Source organism: Fukomys damarensis, unplaced genomic scaffold (assembly GCF_012274545.1).
Source record: "Fukomys damarensis isolate Sample0158 unplaced genomic scaffold, DMR_v1.0_HiC HiC_scaffold_23, whole genome shotgun sequence".
Taxonomy (NCBI): domain Eukaryota; kingdom Metazoa; phylum Chordata; class Mammalia; order Rodentia; family Bathyergidae; genus Fukomys; species Fukomys damarensis.
The window spans coordinates 63,780,651-63,800,975 of NW_022900935.1; the positions used below are offsets into that span (position 1 = coordinate 63,780,651).

The 20,325-nt window shown below is 55.4% G+C and overlaps 1 protein-coding gene across 6 annotated transcripts in view; it reads left to right on the forward strand.

Annotated features, from left to right (window-relative positions):
• Positions 1–20,325, forward strand: part of Baiap2 (BAR/IMD domain containing adaptor protein 2) — a 70,452-nt gene that overhangs the window by 491 nt on the left and 49,636 nt on the right. For all 6 annotated transcript variants that reach the window (XM_010618600.3, XM_010618598.2, XM_010618595.3 and 3 more), the window contains exons 2-3: positions 14,543–14,618; positions 17,758–17,844. In XM_010618600.3, coding sequence (XP_010616902.1) covers positions 14,543–14,618; positions 17,758–17,844 — 163 coding nt within the window. The remainder of the gene's footprint in view (positions 1–14,542; positions 14,619–17,757; positions 17,845–20,325) is intronic.

The following is a 20,325-nucleotide window of genomic DNA, read 5'->3' on the forward strand; positions in this document are numbered from 1 at the left end:
GGAACGGAGCCGCGCCTGGGCGGAGAGCCCTGGGGTGCCTTCAGAGCACGGGGAGAGCTGAGTGGAGCCAGCTGAGGGGGCTTCATGGGGGCGGTAGGCCGCCGTCGCCCGTTCCTCTGCGCCCTGTTGGCGCCGTGGCACCGCGGGGCTCTTCCACGCGCGGTTACGCCAGCCTTTGGCACTTTCTTAGCAGGCTTTCCTTTTTTACAACTCCGGGTGTTAGAGGATGTGGCCCAAGGTGGGAGGTCGAGCGCCGGCAGGTTGGATGGGTGGACAGATAATCCATCATCTTATGTAACCGCGGAGGGAGAAGACTAATTGTGTAGGAGGCTGACGCGCCTGCCTTTGCTTCTGATATGTGTTAGGAGTCGCATTCACGTCTTCATCTGAAATGACAGTTTCCCCTGTAACAACCGCAGAGCCCCTAGAAGCTGACTCTCCACCCCCTCCCGGGCACGTTTGTGCCTGTGTGCAGATGGACAGGCCCCAGGGTTTTTATTCTTCGGCTTCCAGGCTCCCACCCCCAGCCACACAGCCCTGCTCCGGATGGCACCGGGCAGGCTGCAGCTCCCTGGGGCATTTTCTCAAGAGAGAAATCCCTGCCCTGGCCGGTCCACGGCGTCCTTCTACAAAGATATGCTTTCTTTCACAACTGTGTCTGAAGGTTAAGTGAAAGGCTGGCGATTAGAGTAGCCGGTTTTCACATGGAGTTGCTGGTTCACGGCAGCTGAATAGGATTGCGACCCGACCCGTTCTGAGCAACAGTTTCTAATTGTGTTAACCAGCCATGGCTGTGCCTTCTTAGCCAGTGGCCTGCGGGACCTCTTAACTGGCTGGATCAGGCTGCCCGACGGCCAGATGGAAGCTTCTGGGGTGGCCCCTTTGGTTTCAGCTGTAGTCCAGGGAGCAGATTATACTTTAAAACAGCTTTTAATCAGGCCTTTAAAGTTTCGGCTAGTGGGTCTGGAGGAATCCTGAAGGCGGGTGGGGGTGCTAAGGCAGCCCTGAAGCCATGTTGGAGCTGCTGGTAAACAGGATTCAGAACAGCTTTAGGGTTTTATGTTCAGTGTTGTGGGGAATCTGTGGCGTATGTGTACATTGCTGGTGTTGCTGCTCTGTGGAAGCACATTCTGTCAAGGGAGGGAGGTTTATTAAATTATTAGTCATTAGTTCCATTACAGTTTCCTCGTTGTAGAGGGTGGAAGAGAAGTGTTGGTCACAGTCTTTCTTTTTTTCCCAATTTTTTCTGCTGCTTCATTGAAACCATTAACCAGGAACTTTCACAGTAAGGATTGTGGGGGGTGTGTGGAGTGGCTTTGCCCTGGGGAATTCTGAGGGCAACCTTACGGACATCCCCAGGCTGTGAGCCTGAAGTTACAGTGGCGCACCTTCACCCAGATGCAACTCTCATCTACCTGGGTGGCTGAAGGAAGACTCATTGTGGTGGCAGAAAAACTGTCCAGATCAGGGCGCATGGGCACTTTTAGTCCCTCTGACCGCAGAGGTTTGAGGCTTACACTAAACACACATATTTTGTGTTTTGTACTTGCTGGGCCTGTGGAAGGTGTGTAGATGAGATCTTTCTTTTTTTCTTTTTTTTCCTTTCAGTACTGGGGGTCAAACTCAGGACCTTGTGCCTGCCAGGCAGGTGTGGCACCACTGAGCTACATCCCTGACCCCAGATGAAATCTTGATAGAATTGCTTTCAGGGTTGGACACAAACAGGCTGTGGGTGTCTGAAGGGCTCTTCTACTCTGGGGCTCCCCCTACTCTACTGACAGGCTCTACTGTTCAAGGCTGATTGGTAGGTAGGGAAGTTCGTACTGTCCTCTGGAGGCCTGACTGTTGGGTTTTTGGGTCCTATACTGTTACCTTTTTGTGTGTTGTCACTGGAAAGCTCACAGAGCCTTGGCAGTGCTATGCAGGTTGGGTAGCTTGTCAGGTTGGCCAGACAGAAACCCAGCCTACAGAGAGGCATAGTCAGGAGAAAGCCTGTCTATGTCTATGTCTATGTGCAGATCTGGGCCAGTCCAGCCGGTCCAAGTACTGCTGTGCTCTGCCCCCTCTTGGGACCACGCTGCCTGTGACTCCCTGCTATGAGCTGCTCCTGTGCCCGGCTTGGCACTTGCAAAAATGCTGGCATTGCCTATCGGAAAGGCTGGGATGTGGTCCTGCTCCATGTCACCCGGTGATGCGGCTCAGTTGTTTGCTTTGGCCCTTGTATTGCCTCAACTGCAGTTCTGAGTGGTGTTTGCCTTGGCAAAGGATGCTTGTCCTTGGCCCTGCTGTTTAAAAATTCAAGAATAAAATGTACAATTTTGATTTTCCTCCTGGAAGAATCCTTAATGCAGACTTTGACCTCTTTCCTGGTGGCTCAGTTCCCTTGGGAGCTATGTCCTCGGGGAATTTCATGAAAGGTGAAGGGTGGGGGGATAGGACAGCTTCCTTATATCCCCTTGGCAATTACCCTTGGCCCCTCAGGCCTTGCAGGGGAAGACAATGAGGAGAGGAAGACCAGGCAGCCACTGGGATCCAGGGACAGAGCTCTGGGGGTAGGGTCTGCTGCCCACTCAGAATTAAGGCAGCCTGAAACCTAAGGGCCCTCTGCACTGTCCACGTGTCCCTGCCTGGGGAAGGGGGCTTCTTGAGCAGCTGGCCATAGCTTCTGGTGGTTGTGGTCTTGTATCCCAGAAGAACGAGGAGCCAGGCCTGGCTCCCAGATGACCATGACTCTTGAGGGTGGCAGTTTTAGCACCTTCTTTAGCAGTAGCCTTAGTGGCACCTGTTGATATAGCAAGGTGGGAAAGCATCCTAGCAGGAGCAAGGCCCTATAGTGTTGTGGTCCTTGGGCCTTGAGCAGCATGGTCAGGCTGGACACCATCTGGTTATCTTCCTCACTGTGCAGCTGTTGACAGTTGGCCTGGCCTTGGTTCAGCTGTCCTGTGAAGGTGGCAGATGCCAGAGGGTTCCTGGAGCCAGTTGGGTTTGCCACCTCTGGTGTAGATTGGTCAGGGATAGCAGAGTGTGGGCATCAGGCACTGGACCCCTGCCACCACTTGTCCCTGTCACATCCCACCTACTTCTCAAGGTGGTTGTTTCCAGGATTTGTGAGAAATATGGGGACCCCAAAACCCTGCTACTTGACTGTGAACCACAGTGAGACACCCTCCACCCACTTTTTTTTTGGTACCGAGGATCCAACTCAGAACCTTGCATTTGTGAGGCAGGCATGGTACCACTGAGCTAAATCCCCAGCCCTTCCCCTTTTAATTTAATGTGTTTTTATTATTTGCCTTAGTGGGGATTGAATCCAGGGTCTTAGTCCTTTGCTACATCCCCAACCCTTTTTAAACTTTATTGTGAGACGGGAGCTTCCTAAGTTGCTGCATTGCCTGGGCTGGGCTCAAACTCATCCCCTGGCTTAGCCTTCCAGAGTGCTGGGATCACAGGTGTGGACCAGCACATGCAGTGGTCCTCCCTTTTTAAGTAGTGCAGCCTGTGTAGAGGTAAGGAAGTGGGGTCTCTGATGGGTACTGGCTTGGCAGTGAAGCCATCTGCCTGGAGGGCAGCACACCAGGCACCCCTCTACGGGGCGGATAGCAGTCATAGTCCTGTGCTCTGCTCTGTGCACACTTGAGTCATAGAGCATTGTCTCGGGCTAGCTCTTCGCACACTGTCCTCACGCTGGATGGCTGGATGAACCCTGTGTTTCTCTTACATTCCACCTCCCCTGCTTTTGCCCCCATCAGCATCTTAGTGACAGCCATTCAGATCCAATTTGCTTGGTAGGGGCAGACCCTCTTCACAGATCTGTGGGCTGACCAGTGTGCACAGACCTTGTCCCCAGGCCATGTTAATTATTTTGTTGACTCTCAAGGTGCCCAGTCACTGTTGCATGTGGTCAGGGATTGGCGGTGATGGTGACTAGGCTTCAGGGACATGGTTTTTTACAGTGTCCGGGCTGGTTTGGGACCATGCTTGCCTGTGCATGCTGTCTGCGGTTCTCAAGTGTGTCTTTTAGGGAGGTTTCTTGACCAGTGTGGGTGCCCAACTAAATTTGAGGTTCAAGGTCATGAATGATGGCCCGTGCTACTCCCACCTCTTGAGGGCCATGGTTTGGGGCAGAACTGGGGTGTGGGTACTCTTGAAGCTGTGTTCTTTGTTTTGTTTTGGTACCAAGGGTTGAACCTGGACCCTTGCACTTGCGAGGCAGGCAGCGGAACCACTGAGCCAAATCACTGGCCCTTGGCATTGTGTTCTTGTTGCTCTTGTGTTTGGGGATAGAAGTTTCCACAGGTGTAGGCTGTGGGCTGGGGCTTGGCCCTTGGCCACAGGTGGCACAGTCTTGCAGGGGAGGACTGGTGCGTACTGTTGAAGACATACCCTTGCTTGGTCATCTTTCCTCTGGCTGCTCCAGGCTGGCATTGTCTGTGGCTGTCATTGTTGGGGTACCCAGCCTGTTGATTGGTGTAGGGATGGCCTGGGCCACTTCTGGCTAGGGTTGCTCCTGTCCTGTTTTTGGGCCCCCTATTACGGAGTCCTGCCCTGTGCCGTCTTTCCTCCCCTCTGTCCCAGAGATTTAACTTGAAGCCTCTCAGTGGAGATGCCTGTGCCCCTGGAAACCCTGTGCTTTGGGTGGCTGGGAGGCTGCCAACCTCGCTGTACATTGCTGCACTGTGATCTGCTGCCTGTGCCGGGGGTAATTACAGACAGGCGTGGACCACACTGGCACCTTCCTCCAACCTCCTGCCACCCCCAGCTCTGAGTCATGCCAGGCCCCTGATTGTGCCTGTACAGCTGCAAGATGATTTAGAGGCACTCAGTCCAGGGGGAAGGGAGGTAGAGGGGCACAACTGCACCCCTGAACCACACCCTAGGCAGCTCCAGCTAGCAGGTCCTCAAGAAGGTTGACCTGGGTGTCCTGGACTTCTGGAAAACAGAAAAATTCTTCCTCCCTGTGTGATATCCCCTTGAGAGGCAGGTTTGGAAATTCAAGACCCATCTGGCTTCATGACTGGGGGCACAGTACTTACTGATGTGTTCCTGGGGCCTGGAATGGTGGCCGCGCTGTGACTGGGTCCCCCAGCTCTTGGGGATGAGTGAGTTCCATTTCTGGACTTGACAGCGGTCGTGCTGGGGTTGCCGCCTCCCTTTGCCATGCTGCTGCTTTGGCGGTCAGCTCCAGGAGCAGTGGCCCAGCCATCTGCAGGTTCCCTGGAGGCGGGTGCGCAGGCTGAATGTCACTGGGAAGTGCTTTGTCTTACTGCGTCCTTGGGGCTCTTGAGGCTGGTTTCTTATCAGGGGACCAGAGAGCCCTAAGGAGACAGAGTGGCTGGGGTAGTGTGGGGAGAGTGGCGTGGTGGGCCTGAGCCCATCCTTGCTTTCACAGTGTGAGCCAAGGTGACCCCTTGGAAACCTGGAGCAAGCTGAGGTTCACCACCTGAGTAGGTCCCCTGCCTGCGAGGGTGCTGCCAGTGCCTGGTGCCCCAGCTAGCTCCCGGCAGTAGCCTTGGCTCCTCCTTCCCACCTACCTTGTAGGATTCTCTTCCTCTGCTCTAGCTTGGGTTGCCAGCCTCATCTGAAATTCCTGTAGGGGCTGCCTGAGTAAACCTTGCTGCCCTTTCCTTTGCTCTGGCTGTGTGACCTTGGTTGAGTCTAATGCCTCAAGGACACAGACATAAAGGGAGGGATGATCCAGGGTCCCTGGAGGTTGACATCCCGAGCTGGAAGGCCAGAGCCGTGAGTCCCAGCTCTTCTTGTGGGGAATAGGTGTGACCCATTCTGGGTGGTATGTCCTTGGGCCCAGATGCGTGAGCCGCAAATGTTGCAGACCTTATTAGGAGTAAGGATCTCTGTGAGGCTACCAGTTAGAGTGCTTTGTTCTTTGTTTGTTTTTTTGGTACCGGGGATCGAACTCCGGCCTTTGGGAGTCAGACAGCAGAACCACTGAGCCAAATCCCCAGCCCTAGAGTGCTTTGTTCTTGCTTAGGGTTTTTATTTTGTCCTTGCTGGGGTTGTGGAGTGGTAGAGTGCCGTCCCTGGCACTGCAAATACAGAAATAAGTACATAAAAGTTGTTGTAATAGATCTTTAAAAAATTGGTAGGATTTCCCCAAAACTCCTTTGAATTCAGACCCCTCTGCACTTCATTTCAGCTCAGAGCTGTTCACGTCTAGGAATCCCCAGCATTCCCTCCTGAGCCTTCCCAGATGGTGCTGATGGAATGTATCTCAAGAAGTATCTTGGGTTTTCCAAGCCCCAGACATTTGTGTCATTTTTGTTACTGACACTTTCTTTTTTGTTGTGGGGGGGGTACTGGGGATCGAACTTGGGTCCTTGCGCTTGCAAGGCAGGCAGCAGAACCACTGAGCCAAATCCCCAGCCCTTTGACACTTTCTTGATGATCACAGCATTTTCAGATGACAGCCAGGTCACCTCCACTTTTTTAGGTGTCCTTCTGTGTTTTGTGGATGGAAATATCCAGCTGTGCGAGGGACCAGTCATTGTGTGGGCCTGTGCTGGGTGACTAGGTATGTCCTGGCCGCTGCTGGTGCTGGGGTACAGATGTGAAGATGTGAAATGCAGGTGGCTGTGCAGTGAGAGAAAGCCCCCTCCTGAAATTCGGAGTGGGTGGAGGCAGGGAGCTTCCCTTCCCGTAGGCGCTGTCTGTCCAGGAGAGTTTATCTCAGCGGAGACATGTGCAGTCAGGGCAGAGCCTGCTCACAGCAGGCAGGGTGGAGATGTAGCTGGAGTGGGCCTTCTTTTCTCTCCCTACCTTGCCCCTCTGAGCCTGTGATAGGGGACCGTTAAGCCACCTCTGCACTGGGTGACCTTCTCTGGCACAGAGGCTAACTGTCCACTGCTTCCAGCCGTCACCCATGGAGAGCCAGTCCTGTCCCTAGGCTGGAAATCCAGGCTCCTGATGGCCTGGACGGACAGACAGATGGGAGCCCTGGGCTTTGGTCCTGCCAGTGGCTGGCATCCCAGCCCCGGGGGAAAGGGGGCTGGAGAGTGTCACCACTCTCGCTGGCTCTCGTTGGAGGAGGTTGAATATTGGCTGTGGAGGGCCTGGGCCTTACAGCCTGCTCTTATCTTGGGTAGATTTCACACTAATCCCACCAGGCGTGGTGTGAATTCTGTGGTCCTGATGTCATTCCCCCTCATAGGCTTCATGGGGAGCCTCTGGCTGAAGGAACATATCCATATCCATCAGCGGAAGGTGGTCTAGTCAGTGTAGGAACAGACCCTGACTTCCCAGGTGCCACTTCTGTGCCACTCCTGCCATACAGGAGTCTAGAATGTCAGACAATGTCTTTAGCTCCTGGGTCACTGTTTTCTCATCAAAAACTCAGTGAGATGGTAGGATATGTCCTGGTGCATGAAGTATCAGGTCAGTGGTGAACAGGCCCATTGGTACAAGGGGCTGAAGGTTCTTCAGAGAACAGTCATTGGAGCCTGGAACCTCAGAGCCAGTGGTGGAGTGACAGTCCCAGAGCATTCCAGGGCTGCCTCCTGGCTTTGCTCATCGCTGGTTTCTCTGCCAAAGGGGGCCTGGCCAGTGCTGTCACAGGAGGAGGGCAGCTCAGTTGAGTGGCCTTGGCTGAGGCCGGGCCAGTGTTGGGCAGACCCTCTATAATCGGTGTGATGAGAGGACTGTGATCAGCCTCTCTGTGCTGGACATGAAGTGATTTAGCGTCAGTCAGCTTGGGCTGCTGTAACGTAGCATCCCAAGCTGATGCTTAAACCCACTTTTACCCTCTCTCACTTTTACTCTCTCGGCTGGAAGTCTGAGATCAGGTTATAAGCAGGACTGGTCCATCTGTGGCCACTCTTCTTGCAATTGGATATTTCCTCCCTTTGTCCCCACGTGCTCATTCTCCTGCATGTCCTAACCTCCCTTTTCCTGCAAGACACCTGTAAGGCACTGATTGGCTCAGAGCCACTTTAATGACCTCATTTACCTATGCCCCCCTCATTTTGTTTTGTGTTACTGGGTGATTGAATCCAGGGCCTTTACACTGAGCCAAATTCCCCAGCCCTTTTTTATTTCTTATTTTGAGATTGGATCTTAGTCACTATCTTGTTCTAGCTGAGCTTGAATTTGAGATCTTCCTGCTCGCGCCTCCCAGAGTGCTGGCCACATGCCCAGCTCTCTCTTGGCCTCTTAGAGACCCCTACCTCCACTACAGTCAGTAAGAGCCCGAGGGTTGGGGCCCCAATGTGTGCATTTGGGAAGGATGCAGTTCAGCCCCTTTCCCCACCCCGTGGTAAAGTGTGGTCCATTGGGGAGGGTTGTCCTGGGTGCTGTTTTGATGGCAGCCATCCATTTCTAGGTCAGTTGTATTTTGAGTCCCTTCCAATTTCACTCAAATGGCAGCCCTCAGCTTATGACAGTGGGGATCCAGGGGCCACACTGTGATGTCATTATACAGCAGTTGGATGGAAAGTGTGGTTCCAGCTTAGTGCTATCCCCAGAAGACAGCAGTTTAAATGCACACCTCTTCCATGTGGGCCAGGTACCAGGCAATAAGTTCTGTGATCCAGGCCAGAGCAGCTGTATACTGGGGGGGTGTCATCTTCTGGAGTTGACATGGGCAGGACGTCCCACTCAGATAGGAAGGATGGCCAGGCTCTTAGGTCCTGTGTCCGGCCCTGGCTGCCCTGGGCTCCTGGCCTGATGGGTGATGTCCAGTGGGACAGATGGTACAGGCCTGGCTTCTGGCCCTTGCCTGGGGCCCCCAGCCAAGCCCTCCCAGCATGTGCCCGCATGAGTCTGCCATGCTGGCCTCAGATGTAGCTTTTAACCTTGAGGACCTTTGCCCCTGGGGACTTTGCGCAGGAGGTATCTGATTGCTGCAGACCCCTGGAGAGAGCCAGGTTAGGGTACAGGAGTTAATGGCTTCTGAAAGCAGAGTGGATGCTTGGAAGGTCTGGGGGACCTGTGAGCCAGGACTCTGAAGGCCACAGTGACCAGGTGAACCAAATGGCCACAGTGGTATCCTTGGTGGTATTTCAGCCACAGTCCCACTGCAGCCTGTGGAGCAGGACCCTGGCTGGTGGGGGCAGACAAGGGTGACAGGGAGGAGGACCTACCTCTCTGGCCTTACTGTCATGTCTGGGCGCCCCGCCAAAGACACAAGGAGTTGCCTTATTAGTGTTGGCAGCTTCTCGGGGAGCCACCAAAGCTGAGAACCAGAACTGCTGCAGTACTGCAGGGAGGCTTCTGCCTGGGCCCTAGTGGGACCTGTCCTCCTGATCTCCAGGTCCCCCCAGGCTCCACATCCCTGCCACCCCCTGAGCTGGGTGGCCACACTTCCCTCTGTGGCAGGGACTCCAGGCCTCCATTTTTGGGCAAGCTGGTTCCTTCCTGGCTCCACAGAAAGGTTCTTGTTTCCTGATGCTGGCGCCTATTGTCCAGTGTGTCCACGGCCTGCTCAGTGGGTGTTAGGTTGAGGTCAGAGGGGCCTAGAGCCATTCCTCCTCCTGCCCTGGGCTGGGAGGGTACGGGCAGGGAGCTGAGCTCTGCTTGGGCTGCTTCTGTCGAGAGCCTGTCCCGCTAGCTTTTGTTCTTCTGCCCTCTCCCCAAGGACCGTTCCCTTGCAGAACCAAGGCATCCCCTCACCTTCTAGCCTCACGCAAACAGCTTCCAGCCCCCTCAGACTCTAACCAAGTTAGACGCAGTTCAGCCCCAGGCAACCCTCCCACCACTCACTGAGTTTCTGGAGTGGGCTTATTCCTTCAAGAAGGCTCTCCCTGTTTTTAGAGGGGGACAGAAGCTTCCACGGCCTCACCCAAGCCCATTGTGTTCCTTGATGGGGAGGCCACTGCAGGTGCTCTTCTCAGCCTTGCCCACGGCAGGGGACTTTGCCAGCCTCAGGACGGCCAGCACTGGGAAGTCCTCTAGGTAAAACCCTACCCACACGCCATCCCAGTGTGCTCCAGGTGAACAGGGCTGGCCTCCCGGGCTGGGCTCCATCCCCTCCCACATCTGCCACCACTGCCCCACCCCAGGAGCTGGTATCCTGGGCAGGTCTCTCTGGGAGGGGGTTAAGCCCTCCAGTATTGATGGTTGTCACCAGAAAGATAATGAGAACCCTGGGAGCCCCTTCTATTGGCCACTCCTGCGCAGTCCTGGCTGGCTTGGTGGCTGATGGTCTGTCAGGCCAGTGAGAACAAAGGTCAGCTGGACAGCTGTCCCCACCCCACCCCCTAGCTGAGGAAGCAAAGAAGAAAGCCAAGTGTTTGCAGAAAGGAGGCCCACCGAGGAACTTTGCCCCTCCTGTTCCTGCACACTGCCAGGTCAGGATCCTGTCTACTCTGCAGCCCTGGCTCTTGCCAGACCCCTCCTAGCAAAGGAAGAGATGGGTGTACACGTGTGTGTACACAAGAGCGTACCTGTGTGCTACCTGCATGCACAGCGGGCTAGGCCTAGTTTCATCTCTATCCTCACAGCACTCAAGAGGACCCTGGGAGTCTCTCTGAGAGCCCAGGGCCCAGCACCTTGATCTGCTCGGGGCTTAGGAAGCCTGCCTGCCAGTTCCTGGTGGGGCCAAGTCCTGCTTTGGCTCCAGGCCAACCAAACAACCACACACAACCTCACTCCTCGCTGTCACCACTGCCATCCCTCGAGAAGCCACATTCTAGCAACATCAGAAAGCGGAGAGGGTGGCAACTTACTCCGCTCCAAGCCTCTTCTGGAGGGCCCACAGCTCAGGAAGGGCCCCTGTGTGTCCCACCTTCTTACTGCCAGCTTCCCAGGGCCCAGTGTCATCTGCCTGCCCCTTACACTGCTCCCCTCCCCTCCCACTGATACTTGGACTTGGGAGGAAAAGCAAGAGCCAGCTTTGGGGCTACGAGCTCCCCAACACCCCCCTGTGGTGCCACTGCCCAGGTGAAAGGGCTGTGCATGCAGGCACAGACCCCAGTGTCCCATGGCTGCTTGAACTGTGAGCACCCTGGGCCCACTTCGTCCGCTCGCCGTTTTCAGCCTGTGTTCTGTGGGAGTGAAGCGGCTGTGTCATGTCCTTAGCCCCCAGCACCTCACCTGGCGTGCAGAGGTGTTCTTTAATAAGTATTGCATGAACAAGTGAATAAGTAGAATGCAGGTGCTAAACACAGTTCTTGGTCCCAAAAGCAACTGAGGAGTATCTCACAGTCACAGGGTGCAGCTGCAGGGTTTGAGCCATGAGGTTTTCCGGACACAACACAGGCGTCATTGGAATTGGAAGGCAGGGTGGTCCCTGCTCGTCCAGTGGGATGTGTCCCAGGAGGGTGACCTGGTCAGGGCAGATGGGGCCCTGTCAGCCCCTGCAGACCCTGAGTCTCACCATGATCTTGAGGATGGCACGCTGGGTTCAGAACGCCCTTGCCATGGACAGCTTATAGCCCAGTCAGAGTTTGTTTCCTCGAGGTCAGGATTCTCCCCTTGCCCCCTGCATTTCACTTTGGCTCCCTTTGGGATTGATGAGAAGGGACATTCCCTTCCCCTTTAAAGCAAACACCTAGCCCTGAACTCCCTCCTGGCAGATCCTGCAGGAGCACACTTTTGTTTCCTTGCCTGGGAAAGCGAGGTGGGTGGCCCCTGTGAAGTGCTCTGCCAGGGCTGGGTGGTGGTCACATTCTTTCCTGAGGGAGGGGGAGGTAGCTCAGGCAGAAGCTGTGTCCACTGCCAAGAACTTCCGTGGTCCCTCTTGGGAGCCCAGGTATATTCTGAAGCCCCTGCCTGCCACAGATGCCCACAGAAGCTGGACAGGCTCCTGGCCTGACACTTGGCCTGGCTGGGGAGGGTGGGCCTGGAATGTGCACTCCACGAGGGGCTGTCTCAGGTATGGGGTAGGGAGCTTCCGTCCAGGGCTTCTCTGCATGGATTTGGGGCCACCTTGGTTTTCTCATGGGTCGGCATGGCCCCCTGGGTGAGCCCCGAAGTGACAGGTAGACTCGTGGGCTCAGCATGACCCCTCCCCAGCAGAGATGAGTCCCCCACCAGAGCCATCGTGGTTGCTGGGAGATGGGCTGACCTGGAGGATGCGCCGTGATGTTCACCAGGATACCAAAGCTGCTCTTCTTGCCAGGGCCGGGCCTGGTCTGCAGAGCTGGGAGGAGGAGCTGGCCCTTCCCCAGCAAGAAGCCTCCGTGCTGTCAGCTCAGTGGCATCCACACCTCTGCCACCGCCTCCACACCCAGACAGTAGCACCTGCATGTCCTGATGGGCTGGCCAGTACTGGGCCAGATGGAGGTGGTGGCCGTGCCCAGGTGGCCTGGCTGGCACTGCCTTGCCTACTTGCTCCCGCATTCCTTGAGCATGAGCTCAGCTGAGGCCGAGGAAGTGAAACCTCACGGCTATCCCTGTGTGTCATGCAGGGGGCACGGCAGGTACCTTGGTGACCCGTCTTGCTTGGCCCTGGGTGGCCTCTGACATTTTCTCCTGTCGCTCAGGACATTCGTGGAGCTTGGAGTACTGTGCACACTCACACATCCACAGGCACATGTGCACGCACAAACATGCACACACGAGAACACTGAACTCAGTCACGTTTGCCTTTGCCCAGTCTGAGCCTCCCTCTGTTCCGTCTTGTCACAGCAGTCCTGCCCTCGGCCTTTCTCTGCCTGGCCTTGCTGCCTCTCCTGGACCTGGGGGCAGTTGGAGGAGCACCCTGCTCAGAGCTTCCTCTACCTCCTGAGCTCTGCCTCTGCCCAGGATTCTCCTGCATGTCAGAGCAGGCTCATCCCACTGTCCATGTGACATCTGTGCCCCAGGTGCTCCTTGGATTTCACCTGCCCAGACCCCTCGTCCCCAGCCCCATGTGTAGCCTGTTCCTCCTCGGTGTTCTGTCCCCAGACCAGAGCCATGTGCGTGCCCACCTCTCCTGCCTGTTGTGCAGAGCATGAGGAATCCAGGTCTGCCTGGAGCTGCCTCCCCTCACTTCAGAGGACTGAGCTGGGGCTTTCCTAGCATCCACTTAGGCCTGTGGCTAAAATCTCAGCAGCCGGAAGGGACATTTTATTATTAGTATACGTTTGTGATACTTAATGAATACATTCATTGTGATGAGTTGGTATATATACTGTGTATTGTGGCTGGCATTGCTCTGCTCACACCCTTCCTGTCCTGCCAGAGGGGAATCACCATACTCAGTTCTCCAGTGCTTACCTCATGTCATCCCTCCTACTGCAGCAGCACCCTGGCCTCCAGGGCCTTTGCACTGGTTTGGCCTGCCTGCCTGCCATTGTGCCGGCTGATGATGGTGCTTGCTTCCCTCTCTGCCTTCCTCTTTGCTGCTGGGTCTTCTCCCCAGCTGAAGTCTCCCCTTAGCTCTGTGGGACTTTGTCCAGCTGGATAGGTTCCCACACTGGTGCTGGGTCCAGGAAGGCAGGGCCACCTGACTGAGGATTTGGCCGAGCTGTTACTGTCTAAAGTTCCCAGCCTGTGGGAACCCTGGTATGGCAGCCAGGGGTCAGTGAGTCCAGCCCCACATGTGGTTGGTTTGCCGCTCAAAGCTTGAGCCCTCATCCACAGGAGAACAGGTCTTGGTGCCCCTGGTGTGGATACCCTGCCACACCTTAGGGCGAGTGCCTAAGCACATGACAGGGGACAGGTTTCCTAGAGCCAGGTCCTACACTAGGGTGCGGCTTGGTGTCCTAAAATGTCCTCCTCATGTGCTGTGCTGGTCCTGCAGCCTGGGACAGGAGCTGAGACAGGGTTTCCTTGTCCAGGCCAACAGTTTAGGGCTGGGTCGGGGCTGCACAACCTCCTGTATGCCTGCAGTCAGCTGACTTCCCTTCCTGTTGTCCTCAGGAAGACTCAGGCTCACAGCATGACAAGCGGTTGGAAGGCTTAGGATGTGGCTGAGACAGGATTTTCTTTCAAAGTTCCTCCCGGGGTCCTCCCTGGCTGGGGTTGGCTGTTGACAGTCGTTGCGTATTATGCCGGTAGAATTCTCATATGGCTGCTGTTTGTGTGTGCCTGTTTTTACACCGTGTAATTAAAACATTTATTTGGCCTTCGCAGCGAAAATCTAATTTCTTGAGTCTAAGAACTGCCGATATTGGCAGGGAGACCGCAGTCCGTCAGGCAAACAGATCTCGGAGCCTGTTGGATTATTATTCATAGCATGGTATTTGCAAATCAGACTGTGGATCACTCTAATCAGAGCTGATATTTGTAATTGATGTGTTGAGTTGGGGTTTTAGCGTGGGGGGCGTCACTGAGCGTTTGTGTGTGGCCGGCGGGCGGCCTTCTGGCGCTGCCAGCCGGGTAGTAGTGCCTCTGCCGCGATGTGTCTGTGCTGGCATTGTGCTGCCTGCCTTGCAGAGGGCCTCCTCCTTACTCTGCAGACCCCTGCAGCCAGGTCTGTGCCTGTCTCCGGGGTACATATGTGAACCCAGAGCCTCGGTCTCCTGCCCAAGGGTGTTTCACGGAGGCAGAGCTGGGGTTTGAACTTGGAGCCTGAGGTGATGTCTACCCTTAATTTGCTCCCCACAGGGTCCTCCCAGAGTCCTGGGGTGGACACAGAGTGACACGCTTTTTCTCTGCTTTCTTCCAGACCATCATGGAGCAGTTCAACCCCAGCCTTCGCAACTTCATCGCCATGGGGAAGAACTATGAGAAAGCTCTAGCAGGTAGTGCTCTGGGCGGATGGACTGTGGCTCAGCCCTGGAGCCCAGGTCGAAGCCATGGGTCTCTTCCTCCAGAAACAAAACCCAGCAGGCTGCCTGAGGCTGTGCATGCCATCAGAGTGACTGTATGTCCTTACCCTGTGGGTCTTCTTGTCCTGGGGCTGTGGTTATGAGAAGGGTACCAAAAGATGGGTGTGGTTGTCTGCCCTACAGAATTACCTGGAAATGGAGGGTTGGGATGTACAGGACATGACTGGTGTCGTAGCAACAGTATGTGGCCTGTCCCTGCTGAGTAGACCTTGTGCAGCTCCTGGTCCAGGAACCAAGCCTAGGACGGCTGGACAGGATCCTTGAGGACACCCTTGTCCAGCTCATGGAGGGGACAGATGCCGAGCCACAGCCCTTGGATCCTGGGTCTGGTAGGGCCCAGGGAGAGCTGAGTGGTATGCTGCTGGAGACCAGCTGTTCTGGCCTGACCCTGTTCTCCGTGAAGCCCTGCAGCCGTCCGGGCAGGACAGGGCTGTCACTGGTGCGATGTCTTCATAGGTACCCTCTCCCCAGCAGGAGTGTCGTGTGTTTCCGAAGAGGCACCACTTCTTTGCCACCTCCAAGTGGGCCGAGGCTGTGGTCCACTGTTGGGAAAGGGGAGGGCTCAGCTCTTCTTCTCTTCCTGCTGCCCTTACCCCTTGGTCACTTGGGAACAAAGGACCCTGACCAAGCACCGGCGGAACGGGCTTGTCCCTGGCCTCCTTGTCTCACCGTCATGCCACGGAGAGCCCTCTGTTACACAGCCTGGGTCCTCCCTTCTGAAGGCCACCATGGGCAGGGCTGCCCCTGCAGAACGGGAGCGATGACAGTGTCCTGTACAGGCCGAGAGGTTACTGAGGCCATGCCAGGGAGAAGCCTCCCTGTGACACCTCACCGTCCCCAAGCCTGCTGGAACCCAGAGCACTGGCCCTGGGGGTGGCCCCTGTGGGCGGCATAGGTCAGGGCTTCCCTCTTACACCCTCTACTTGGGGTACACGGAAGTAGTTCTACAGCCAGTGTGTCAGGGCCCCCTGTGCCATCCTGGGATGACTTCACTTATCCCCACCCCATCCCTCCACAGCCCTGAACGGGGTTACACAGCCCCAGGGGCCTGCATGTCAGACCTCTGGAGGCCTCTTGCTATGTACTTGGCTTCTGTCCCAGGAGCTGTCCCCTCAAGTGGAGAGACAGCCTACAGGGTCTTTGTGGCATCGCAGATTCCCCCAGGCCAGGCCATGGCATGGAGGAGTCCTGGGCTTGGTGGCAGGCACGGCCACTTCCGGGTCCAGCTCACTCCCCTGCCGTGGTACGTTGTTTGCTCACGCTGGCCCTGGCCTGTCCTCACAAGAGTGGACTTGGCCTGTGTCTGTGTGCTGACCCAAGAAGAGGGGGTGGGAAGGGGAGGCGGTGTAAGAGGGCAGAAAGCTCCCGCTTCAGGCACTGCACACCATGGTCAGATTGAGCAGAGCTAGTGTCTGGGCTCAGGGAGCCCCTTGCTTCTCACCGTCCAGGCCTTCCGCCCTTCCCTGTGTACCGTGGGTGTGGGAGTCCGAAGGCACAGGACAGGTTCCTGTGGGGACTGGGAGCGAGGTGCAAGTTTCAGTGACAGCACCTTTTCCCAAAGCCATTTTTTGTGAGGTGCTCCGTGACCTAAGACACGGAGAACTCTCCCTACCTCCCATGGTTTTCCCTTGGGCGGAGAATTCTGTTCCCAGGTGTCCGGAGGTAGGGAGTGGCCGTGACGTCCTTTCAATGGCTGAGCTGGCGGCCTGGGTTGTGACCTCCTCCTCTTTGATGCAAGCACGGGTTTCCTTCCGGGCCTTTCCGCCTCCCCCTTGGGTTCCTCCTGAGGTTGTCCCAGCTGTGCACACAATCTGAGGGTGACTTCCTCTTCCTGTTTTCCTTGATTGTTTATGGGACACGCTCAGTATTCGGGGGGCCCCCACACTACTTTGGCCACACTGCACCCGGAATCTTCCTCTCCACTGTCCTTTGGTTTATTTTAGGAAGCCCACCCTCCCAGGTGGCAGAAGCACTCGCACTCCCTGGGGACAGTCTTGTGCCACCGAACAAATCGTGTGCACTTAATTGAAAACTATTTAAATAAAATTTGATCAAGTGCCCAGTTTATAAGCTCTTAAGTGGGTTCTTTAGAAAACAGGTTAGAAATTGTAATTATACCACTGGCAGCTGCTCCCTGGCCTTGTTCTCCAGGGCTGCTGCCTCAGCCTTCGTGCAGCCTGAAGGGCAGGATGGGTGGGGCCTCTTTTCAGGTGTAGGAGTTTGCTAGGCACCCAGAGAGTTCAGGAGGGTGCTACAAGTTACTTGAGACCTACCAGCTTCTGTGTGAACTTAGCACACCTCAGCGGGAGCTGCCCAGCTGGGGTAGGGTGTGATCAGCCTGCTTCTCCCTCTCCCTCAGGCCGGGGTTACCTCTGAGTGGATGTGAGCCCCTCTGGCTGCAGCAATGCCAGGTTATGGAGTTTGGGGGTTTGTTTATCTGTGCTCGCCCACTGAGCTATGCCCCCAGCCCTTTATATTTTCTGTTGAGACAGTCTTGCTAGGTTGGTCAGATTAGGCTCACATTTGTGACCCTCTTGCCTCAGCCTCCCCAGGAGCTGGGATTTCAGGGCTGTCCAATGGTGCCTGGCTCTTCAGCCTGCCTTCAGTAGAGGCCTCAGTTCCCCATTAGGCCGTTTTGAGACTGGGGCCGGAGAGAAGGGGCTGTCCCTTGGCTTTGGTTTGGGGTCCTTGGGTGAAGCAGTGGCCCCGTCTTCCTGTCAGCCCTTTGTCTCACCGAGTGCACTTGAAGCACAGCTCCCTCCCCTTGTCACACAGCGCGTGACAGGGTGCAGCATGCTGTAGGTGACTTGAGTGGCTCCAGACCTGCACAGTACACATTGTTCTTGCACATAAAGGAGCTGCCAGGGTTGGAGTGAAGTAAGAGTATCAGCAGGAGGCAAGGTGAGGTGCGGCCTGGAGCCAAGGCGTATGTGTTCTGTGCACTTGTCCAGGTACATGGAGGGGTCAGCCTGAGCTGGACCCCTGTGTTTCTGCTGTGGGTCTTGTCTGGACCTTGTGAAGGAAGTAACCGCCCTCTCCTCTTCTCTCTCAGGTGTAACCTTCGCTGCCAAAGGCTATTTTGACGCCCTGGTGAAGATGGGGGAGCTGGCCAGTGAGAGCCAGGGCTCTAAGGAACTCGGTAAGGCCCCAGACTATGCAGAGCCCAGAGTTCCTGGGTTGTCCCCTGTCCCAGGCGGGTCTGGGGTTTTATTCACTTCTGACCCTTCTTCAACGTGGGATCAGATTTTACCTGTCAGCAACAAGCAAAGGTGTTTTAAAATGACACGCACCTCAGAGGTGGCGAGAGCACCCCCTCCTGAAAGAGGGGGCAGGTGGTCTCAGGTGCTGTGCGGAGGTCTCCCTGGTGGGCTCCTGTCCATTGGAGCACAGCGCAGGGACAGAGAGGAGTGGGCAAAGCTGTGCTTAAAAGAATCAGCTGAAGCCCGAACAGCCAGCGTGGGGGACTTGGGTGGAAAATGTGACTTGGATGCTGGCGTCTCCTGACATGCAGGGTCACCGCTGGCATGAGGATGGGTGGAAGAGGGGACGCAGGCATGGCCCAACCTGTTTTCCTTAAGTGTCACGCTTGCCACGTTCCAGTAAATGGAGGAGACGTATCAACAGGTGGAATTCCTGGGTACCTTGCTATTTTTTATGCTTTTCTGTTTTGGAGATGGTTTGTGAGAAGTTTATACCGCTATCAAGGGACACAGAATGTGCAAGTCATGGGCTGCCTGCAGTGTGGTCGAGAGCTTGGCTTCGGGTGGAGCCCACATTTGCATGGGCCTCCTGGCTGGGGTGTCCATGCCACGAGGCAGCTGAGGTCTCCCCTCCCTCATGGGATGCTGTGGCCATGAGGTAGGCCTGGGGTGGCCTGGCCTGTGCCCTGCACAGTGCTGGAAGGGGCTGTGGTCACAGGCTGATGGTGGACCAGTGAAGAACCCCAACTGGTTGAGCACGGGGCAGGCTGTCTGCTTCCGGCCTCCTCGCTCCTCTCTGTTCCAGGAGGTGGCCCTTGTGACTGGCCAGCAAAGGCCACAGGTGGAGATGCTCAGGTGGAAGCAGGTTGGTGTGACAGGGCGGCCAGGCTGACGTGCTCTGGGGTCTGTCCGGTTTTTCTTCAGAGCCCAGTAGCTCCCCTTGGTTCAGGTGAGGCCTAGGTTGTGTGGCAGACTGGGTGCTGGGCTCTGTCAGGGAATCCGGCTCACTTGGTGGATCTCGGCCACAGGCTGTGTGCACAGGTCTGCCCGGCCTCACTCACGCTCTGCCCCTGTGTGCATCTCCTGACCTTGCACACGGATGCTGCGCTTGTAGACGGCAGGCTTTGCAGTCACCTCTGCCGCTCCCTCGCTGGAGGTTATGGAGACCTGCTGGTGTCCCGTGGGTCTCGATCCCCGTGGCCTCCAGAATCTCTGAGGAGGCTGATGGATGCAACCGTGGGCCTGGCCTGGGGTGAGGGGACAACGCCACGCATGGACATGGCCCAGCGTAGTGGGAGACCACGGGGCAAGTCCTCACCCTGAGCGTGTGTGCACGGTGGCTCTCAGCCTCCGAAGGAGGCCACGCTGTCCCCCCGAATGTGGGTGTCCGACCTTTAGCTTGCCTACACCACGTGGAGTGAAGAGGAACGGTTCTGGACCGCAGACAGAATATGTAAGGAGTATAAGGTAAAGTACATAAGAAACAAAACTGACTGAATTTAATATTTTCACTTAAACTATGTTATAAAATAACAGGCTCAGGTTTAATAAGGAAACTTAGATGTCTGCTTAATAACAATAACCAGTCTTCACAGGCACATGCACGGGTCTGTGGGTTAAATACTCTTCTCAGTAGTTGCTGAGTTCTACTTGCCAAGTTGCACCAACTGTATGGTGCCCGATGCAGGGGGGCTCCCGTTCACCTGTGCGGTGGCATGGGAGGCACAGTGACCGCTGCACACCCGTGCTCCTCCCCCTGCTCCCCCACTCCCCAGCATTCCACATGTGGTCACCTGTGTGGTCCATGCCTGAGCACTGCGCAAATCGAGTGCTGAAAAATGTCACTGAAAATGACATAATCCTATTAAACGTTTGTGGCTTTACCTATTCTGAATATTGCATAGAACAGAATCACACAGTCTCTGTATGTCTGGCTGCTTTCCCAGAGTGGGTCTTGATGTTCATGTTGTGGTGTGTGTCAGGATTTCCTTCCTTTTTGTGGCTGTGTAATGTTCCAGTGAGCGGAAGGACCACATTTTGCATTCTTTGAACATCTGTATCGCCTCCGTTTTTTGGCTGCTGTGAGCATGGGTGTACACATGTATTTGTATAAATGTATGTTTTCACTTCTCCTGGACAAGTGCCTGAGTGTAAAACTGCTGGGTCAAATAATTGGAAGTTGAATTTTTATTAAAGCATTTGCTTTAAAAATAAGTTGGTTCTTTTGCCAGCCCCCTCCTGCCCATGCCCTGCTTCTCAGAGGCAGCTGCCTCCAGATCCTTTGCTATTTTCTCCTGTGTGTCTGAATGACAGGTTAGTGCTATTTCTTCTTTGTTTTAATTCTAGATATTATCTAATGACTTCTTCTGATAGAAGATTGGATTTTTTTTTTTTTTTTTTTTTTTTTTTTTTTTTTTTTT